At 42.6% G+C, this 8,509-nt stretch overlaps 1 protein-coding gene and 1 long non-coding RNA gene across 3 annotated transcripts in view; one reads left to right on the plus strand and one right to left on the minus strand.

Moving 5' to 3' along the window:
- The window catches only part of LOC118410227, a 20,869-nt gene extending 19,259 nt beyond the window's left edge, over positions 1-1,610 (minus strand). For both annotated transcript variants that reach the window (XR_004830537.1, XR_004830536.1), the window contains exons 1-3: positions 1,359-1,610; positions 1,026-1,104; positions 605-719 (exon numbers count right to left, since the gene is read on the minus strand). This is a non-coding gene — a long non-coding RNA (uncharacterized LOC118410227). The remainder of the gene's footprint in view (positions 1-604; positions 720-1,025; positions 1,105-1,358) is intronic.
- A 1,900-nt stretch (positions 1,611-3,510) lies between these two features.
- On the plus strand, positions 3,511-5,794 carry LOC118431846 (patched domain-containing protein 3-like). The gene is made up of 2 exons (XM_035843245.1): positions 3,511-5,010; positions 5,444-5,794. The coding sequence occupies exons 1-2, from the start codon at positions 3,517-3,519 to the stop codon at positions 5,723-5,725; spliced, it is 1,776 nt and encodes a 591-aa protein (XP_035699138.1). The 5' UTR covers positions 3,511-3,516; the 3' UTR covers positions 5,726-5,794.
- The last annotated feature ends 2,715 nt before the right edge of the window (positions 5,795-8,509 follow it).

Here is an 8,509-nt window from a genome sequence, read left to right on the forward strand (position 1 = left end):
TTGCAGCTAGTGCGTCATATGGGAAGTAGCAATCTTTCTTTCTATGACACATAATGTTTGTAAAGGATGTAATGTATCAATGCTATTGGAACATTCGTGAACAATGTGGCGAGTCATGATGCCACTTCGCTGGAAGACTAAGTGTGTGGCATCCATGCGGTGAAGAGGGCTATATGCTGTGATTCCGATGGCAAAAATTAGCATGAGGCACTAGGCACATTAGCGTGAGGCACAAGACTGGAATTCCATAGGATGGGGCTTGATAAAACAGACTAGGATATCACATTGGATAAAATATGGTTGAATAACACGGAGCATAACAAGTTATAGCTCAACACATGATTTATGTTTGATGGAAGCAGGTTTATTGTAACTGCGCACATTGATGCAATGAGAAAATCGTTAGGCTCGACTGTTATGCAGCTGTGGAGTAGAATGGACTGGGGATGATCCTGGTTTTTGATGCAGAAAAACGTTAGGGGCTCAAGTCGCGCTTTTATGACACGTCACATCAATTATCTAAAACATAACTTTGTCTTTCCTTCACACAGTGACTCGCAAAAAAAACCCGTCAGATAACCGTAAGATAATCATACTGACTTACTTGATACTTGATAAGGTCTCTTCATCGTTGTGTCAAGTGGTCTGCATCAAGGCGACGTCTCTTGTGGACCATCCTGCGCCATTCCATGCAATTCTGGGCCGTCACTTCTACGTCTCTGGGATAATCATACGAACCCAGATTGTAATAGAATGTTACAACTTCCGCTGTCTATACGTGTTGCTCATCTTCTAAGGTTGTGCCCCTTTGTTAATAATGTCTATGGTTCTATTTTATTAATGAGGTTCAAACGTTGATTCAAAGAATAAAGCTTCTGCAACTGTTAACATATGGATTGTAGTTTTACATGAATAGATTGATACTCTAAAGAGGGCGTATTTTCAACTAAAAATAAACTTGGATTATAGCAATTAGTAGGGATATCATCAAGTTAATTTGACTCTTCAGACAATAACGATGTTACCTGATTTGGATACGCCTTCTCGTCATTGCAGAGTGGACCGTGAAGCAGCATCAAGATTGCTTCGCCACGGGAGTGCATCCTATGGCAAAGACAAGAAAAGCGCCGCCCTACGGTTAGAATTATCATTGCAGGAAAACCCGCATCCGTCATGGTCAAAACTAACTTGGATGGTATCACATCAAACAGGCCATACAAGATCGATGCACAAAGTCTGGAAGACTGGTATCATTCACCAACTTGACTACTACATGTACATCGAACTAGTTTCCCTTCTACAACTACGGTCATGGCTACATGTTTAAAATTAATGATGTCGTCATCCATGAAACTTACCTGCCGTGGACTTGCTGACATTTTATTTCCATGTCCCATGAACAGCAGTACAGAAGAGGTTGGTGCTCATCATAAGCTGTGGTGTTAGAAACTACTGCACGAGTCTCCCAACAAGACGATGTGTCAGCTCTGGCCTGTGGGTCTACCTGGACAAGCTCAGCCAGTGGTGACCAGAACTGCATGCAAAGAGACAGAATAATCTTTGTGTACTATTCACAGCGTCACACCTGCCCCCGCACGCCAGAGACAGGTGGTCAGTTAACTCAATTTTGGAGGGTAACCAATCAGAGGAGTTATGCAAACGTACACGTATGCTAATGAGTGCAGGGGTATAAAAGGGAAAGATATTATCACAAAAAGGCGCACAGTTTGTCTTTAGCAAGACACCATAAAGTAGCCCTACCGGTCGAAACTCATCTAAAGCCTGTACCGCGCCAATCGCGACACTCAAACCCAAATTCTTACAAGGCTCTACCTTTTCACAAAGACTGCTACAAACATTCCTTCTTCCCACAAACCGTGAGAGATTGGAACTCTCTACCGTACGAGGTCACGGAGATCACAGACGCTCCAAAGTTCAAGGAGGCAGTTCTCCGACGCCTCAGGGGACATTAAGGCGCAGCACTCCCCCTGGACGCTTTGCCCCAACTGAGGGGCGTTGTCCAGTACCCAATCAAGATCAAGATCAAGAAGACTTTGGGGAGGAAATTAAAAAGGTGGTTGGCAGAAACAGGCGAAAATTAAAGTCGGGTCAATTAGGGACAGTAGGAAGGGTATGAGGGTGTTGAGATATAAAGAAGAAGGTATCTTTACCCTAAACACACAACCATCCTCTCTAATTTCTTATGGCTTGGGAAAAGTACTCGCCTCGCTCTCTGCTCAGGGATGGAGACTTTCCGCACTCCTTATCCCTCCATCACCTGTCTGGGGCGCGGGGTATGGGTGTGGTGGTATGAATCTTCCACTATATCAATCTAACCATGGCAGAATTATAGTTGACCAGCGTTTGATGTCCAATTAAACTTAAGGTTAGCAAGGAGGTTGAAAACCTTCTTGAGGTTAGTTATATACCCTGTTACAAAGAAAACCTTCCTGTGGATGCGGGTTTACCTGCAATGATGATTTCAGCCGTTTAACGGCGCTTTTCTTCTTAAGATACACCAGCCTAAAGGATACACAAAACTTTCTTGTTCCTAGATCCTCATTCTTGCGACAAAAAGGCTTGTCCAAACAAGAAATACATCTTTATGTACAAAATTCGTCTTTGAATACAAAAGAAAAGAAAGACATAGAAAAGAAATATTCTAATGAATAAAGACGCACTTACTCCCTGCAAATCAGAGTTGCTTGGAGTGTATTGACTCAAGACAGATGCTAAAAATGCCCGCAAAGATCCGGCCAGCACAGTGTCACACTGTGTACGACTTGAAGGACATGTTGCAATACCAACCAGTGTAGATAGGTGGCGCTGTGAGACCTGTAAAGTCATGTCCAAACTTTGTAATGTTTACACATTTATTCCAGCCATGTAACTTTCCTCTTACGCTACTTGTTTGTTCTAATTGTGTTTCATCTACAAATGAAAAGAAGTTACGAATGTGTGCCTTGTATGTCAGGAAGGTGGAAATCGGGTTCTTGGTCCCTTAGCATAAAGGCCCCCTCTCACTTGACGTGCGGCACGCTTGCGGCATTGCTGCGTTCGTTCACTGAGGCACTGTTGTGTTAATTTCGCCGATTTTGTCTTGCACTCACACTGACGTGCGGCACTGTTGCGTTTCTAGACTAAATGAACAGCTGTGGAGTTCATCAATCCACGAAGCTTGGATATACCTCTGACATTTTGTGTATTTTTATGTCTTTTATATAATTCTTTTTGCTCCCGAAAGCTACCCGACCGGGTCACGGTTTGGAAATGTGACCTTAGCCATAGCGTTGGTAGAAACGTTACCAAAAAAACAACTGATTTTTGAGCACATGTAAAGTATTCTTAAAGCTTACGTAAAATCATACTTGCATAAAAAATGCGCCTTTACGCATGCTTTTCGTGCAGTAAAATCTTGACTGTTGATCAGAAGTCTTATGTAGCAATCACCACCGTAACGGTAGTAACGACTGGTTCCCTCCTTTCTTCATCCTTTCAGGTGTCGGTGTGGACAACATGTTCATCCTGCTAGCGGCGTGGAGGAAGACCAACCCGTTGGACAGCGTGCAGGACCGGTCAGCCAACACCTACGCCGAGGCCGGAGTGTCCATCACCATCACGTCATTGACCAACGCCTTAGCTTTCGCCGTGGGCGCCATCACAAGCTTCCCGGGCGTCCGCGTGTTCTGTATGTACAGCGGCATAGCTATCGTGTTTGCGTACTTGTTTCAGCTTAATTTCTTTGGGGCCTGCATGATATATGACGGTTACAGAGAAAAACAGAATCGACATTTCCTGACATGTATGAAGGTCCCAATAATTTCAAAAGATGACCAGACCAGTTGTTGTCAGCAATCTTGCTGTAGGGGCGACCCAAATAAGGCAGGGGTCGGACAGGACGGCAAAGATCACAATGACCACCTCATTATGTTATTCTTTAAAAAGTACTACGGGCCTTTCTTGACAAATGTGTGGGTAAAAGTCGTAGTTATGATTGTGTTTCTGGGGTACCTGGGCGTCGCGATTTGGGGGTGCGTCCAGCTGATGGAGGGTGTCCAGCTCAGTAAGCTTGCCGGCGACGCCTCGTACGTTGCCCGCTTCCTCGAGCAGGACGACCGCTATTTCAGCGAGTATGACGTCAGAGTCGCTGTGGTCGTAACAGAAAAATTAGACTACTGGGACCCTGACGTGCAGGATCGAGTTGAGAACATGTTAGCGGAGTTTGAGGACACTGCGTTCACGTATGGAAAGAACGTGTCCGAGTCATGGCTACGCGATTACTTGGCATATATAGACCGGATCTGCTCCAACCCCATGCTACCACCTTCGCAACAGTTGAACCTTACTGATAAAGATTCCTTCATAGAGTGCCTCAGAGACCGCTTTCTTAACGTGCAAGGGTTTACCAAATATGGTCATGACATATTGTTCAATGAAGACGGTACTGAAATCATAGCCAGTCGGTTCTTCGTACAGACAAAGGAAATTGACGGCACTCTGAAGGAGAAAAACATGATGACAAAGATGAGAGAATTAGCCTCTGGGGCATCTGTAGAGGCGATTGTTTACCACCCAGCGTTCGTGTATTACGATCAGTACATCGCCATTCTACCCAACACCTTGCAAAACTTAGGTATCGCCACAGGAGCCATGTTGGTTGTTTCTCTCTTCCTCATGCCCCACGTAGTTAACGCCGTCTGGGTCACTCTCGCCATTGCGTCTATCTGCACGGGGGTGCTCGGGTTCATGACGCTCTGGTCCGTCAATCTAGACAGCGTTTCCATGATACATATCATCATGTGCATCGGCTTTTCCGTCGACTTTTCGGCTCACATCGTATACTCCTTTGTCACGGCTAAGGAAAGTAATCGTGACGCCATAGTTGTGCATGCGCTGTACAGTCTGGGTGTGCCGATCCTTCAGGGGTCAATATCAACCATTCTGGGTGTAGCTGCGCTAAGCATGGCCCCCTCGTACGGTTTCCGGACCTTCTTCAAAACTGTGTTCTTAGTAGGGCTGGGTATCGGTACAGCGTACCGGTACAAAACCGGTTTTTCTTATTGGACCGGTCCAGAAAAACCGGACCTGAAAAAATTAGGTGGACCGGATGTTGGACCTATTAGAAAATTAGCAGATTACTTGATCAGGTATTCACACGTTTTGGTGCTTGCAGGTGGAAGAAAATAACAAGAGTGAAGTAGAAAAGTTTTATAGTCATTTCTACCAAGTTTTACAGTCAATCGTACAGGCGCAGTTAGCGTTGTAGGATTTTAAGACGCCAGTGTAAGTCTAATACTCCACCAAACAGATTTCTTTGTAGTGAAATGGACCATTAGAATGAGTCATACTGAATCAGGTACAGGTTCAGGTCCGGACCTGGACCTGATCCTCTGGACCTGAACCGGACCTGGACCTGAATTTCTGTACCGGTACCCACCCCTAGTTCTTAGTCATCGTGTTCGGCCTGGTGCACGGTATTGTCTTCCTGCCTGTCATGCTCTCCTGTTGGGGCCCGCAAGGGGGCGCGGTAAAGGTGAATGGAAACAGGCTGAGTGACGTGGCAAGAGCACAGAACAGAAACGAAAACCCGTTGATGACCGTTAGTATGAAACTCTGGCTCGACCATTTAAAAGAAGACAATAGACAAAGAAACAAGGGGACAACTGAAAGTCAACAAAATCTGACTGCGAACCCGGAAATGGGTTTTTCATTGAAGCCGATCTAAAACGTAGCCAAGCGAAGCTTTTTTAGGGCAGCCGCCAGGCAATTCCTGGCCAACTGAAATGTACGCAGAAAGACAGTGCCAATAACTCACCTTTCTGTCATACAAACTTACCCTCATATGAAAGTCCATCATCTCAACTGTGATAAAATCACACTAGAATTAGAATCATTATTAGAAATCTTATGACATAATTTGCAGAAAAATACCCCAAAGCCCTCCCACCCCCTCAAACGCATAGGGCAAATGTCAGTATTTCCGGACTTGCGCAGATGACCCAGTTTTAGTGCCCTCAGAATGCTTAGGTAGGCTTGTGAAAAGTGGCTGTAAAATTGTTTTTCTTGGGATATGTTTGGATTTTGGGGGTGCATCTTATAGGCAAGGGTTGTAGCTTCTATATTGTGTTGAAAAAACAGATTTTTAGTGATATTTGTGGTTGCAGTAGGCCTTAGAAGTTAGGTGTTTTGGTGTTGTTTACATGCAGTGAAAGGGGGTGAAAAGGTCTCCCACCTATGTTTCCATGGCGTATAATATAATTCCGCCGTAAATTTTTTCCCTTTTTTGTCGTTAAATTACTCTTCAGAGGTCGGACAACCTTGCCAATGTGAGTTTTTCATGTTCTAAAAGTCAGGTAGGTGATTTTTGACAGCCTCTTTCTCCCATGATTCCCATTGTTAAGAATATGCATAGGAAATATTGAAATTTAGCCCATAACCACCAAGTGAAGAGAGACCCTTGCACAACCAAGAAATAGTCCCAACATTATGTCTCATAGAAGCACCCCAAAAATCAAGATTTTCGGCCATAATCAGAAAGTAGAAACGCTCCCCTGTCACATCCACCTCAAAACTGCTAGAATTTCAACCCACTTTTCCAAGAAAAAATATGGAAGTTTTAGACCCCGAACTACATTCGAACACCACCAATTTGCATGGTGGATCCTCTTTAATCCTCGGCATCGGTAGGCCATGCTGCTAAACCACAGGACTATACGTTTAGTCCATTCATTCCCTGCTTAGTTTGTCTTATGTCCACTTCTAGTAAGACTGTAGGAGACAATCGTCACCGTTCCAATAATGTTCATTAAAGGCGTTTTTCTTTAAAGAGGGGGACTGATTAAACCCCGTGCACATGCACATCTCCCACGCTCCCATGCACATGCACATGATAATTTGATCATTTGGGATGAAAATAAACGGACTATTGGCAGCTGTATTACATTAGGAACAAGTCGATATACACAAAGAGGAAGTGCTAAGCACAATACATGTACGACATAGAAATCATGCCGCCGCCCAGGCGAAGATGACAGAATGACATAGACCCTACAATTTTGGAACAACTACCCGAACTTTAATTTCTAGCCAAAAGGAAATCAACCAGACATCTGTGCAGGATTCTATGTTCACGGTTCAACTGTTGCAAAGTACAAATGGAGCTTATATGCACGCGATACTTCATGTTCTCGTCTCAACCATCAAAAACTGGGGAAAAAAAGTTTGGTCAAAATCGAGTTTAAATATCCTACATAATATTTTCTAAAAATGGGAAGCACATATTCTGCAGTATTTCAAGTTAGAGGGGCAAAACGTACCATTGAAGATGACCCACCTATAAAGTAATATAGGTCTTTCAACTAGGGACTAACAGATAACTACAGAATCGCTTTGATGCATGACCCCGGATGACCCAAAATGACCACCATATCTGTATCCTATCTGGAATATTGTCTATTGATAATCAGTGCCATGTTAGAAAATTTTAAGGTCTGAATTTCGGAAATTCTGCATAACATATATTGTGTTTGTTCGGTTCAGTAGACGTATAGGATCGCCACATGTATAGTCAGGCTAGTATATTAGTTAATTCAAAACACAACACCCAGCTACATTTGTAAGTGACTATCTTTAACGTAGCAACATTATAAGGCACAACGTTACCACTCTTGATCTTACTCACTCTTGTGCATGCAGTACAAGTTCTACTGAAATGTGGTGACGTCTTCGAAAGCACTTTTCACATGAAGGATTATTTTTTTGCATGCGTATGCTACTTTATGGACAAAAGCAACGCAAACATATGATGAGCAAGGCAATATTAAAGCTATGTGTGCGTCACCTTTGCATAAGTATATAATCTGGAAGATGTAACTATCAATGCAACGTATTTTTTTGCATATTTTACAAGTGACCTAATCAAATAGTATTATTAGAGTAGATTTACTCAAGAAAATTTGATTACTTAAATCAGCGTAATCATTTTATCCTTATTTTGTGAGTACAATTGGTCCTTTGTTCATTGTATGTATGATTTTCGATTGCAAAATGTTCAATGCGTGCAGTGCAAGTTCTTCATGAAGACTATTAGGTCTACGCCACATACACTATTCTACATGAATGATTATTTTTGTAAGTGCAAAAAGATACTTTATAAACAAAAACAGCCCCACAATTATGATGAGCACCGCATTGTCAATGCAAAGTTTATGTTTACGTTAAAGTTGTATATTATGTGGGAGATACAACTATCAATACATTTATTTTTATATCTTATGAATGTCCTAATCAAAAAGCGTGGTAAATTACTCAATAAAATTATTAGGTATCAGTGTAACCATGTTATCGGTTGTTACAAATGGCCTTTTGACGTCTACTCGAGCACTTTTTTATATAAATGATTGTCTTTTATATAAGAAGATACATTATTGACATCAATGTATGCATTTACCATATTTCATATATAAATGTCCTAATTAATAATTATCATAATAGAAGATTTACTCAAGAA

The sequence above is a fragment of the Branchiostoma floridae genome, chromosome 2, assembly GCF_000003815.2.
Source record: "Branchiostoma floridae strain S238N-H82 chromosome 2, Bfl_VNyyK, whole genome shotgun sequence".
In the NCBI taxonomy this organism is placed as follows: Eukaryota; Metazoa; Chordata; class Leptocardii; order Amphioxiformes; family Branchiostomatidae; genus Branchiostoma; species Branchiostoma floridae.

What these genes read in the sequence shown, in the direction of transcription:
- LOC118431846 (XM_035843245.1), top strand. Translation starts at nt 3,517, where the DNA reads ATGTTCATCCTGCTAGCGGCGTGGAGGAAGACCAACCCGTTGGACAGC. An exon ending in TCTTCAAAACTGTGTTCTTA is followed by an intron (nt 5,011 to 5,443) that starts GTAGGGCTGGGT and finishes ACCCACCCCTAG; the next exon opens with TTCTTAGTCATCGTGTTCGG.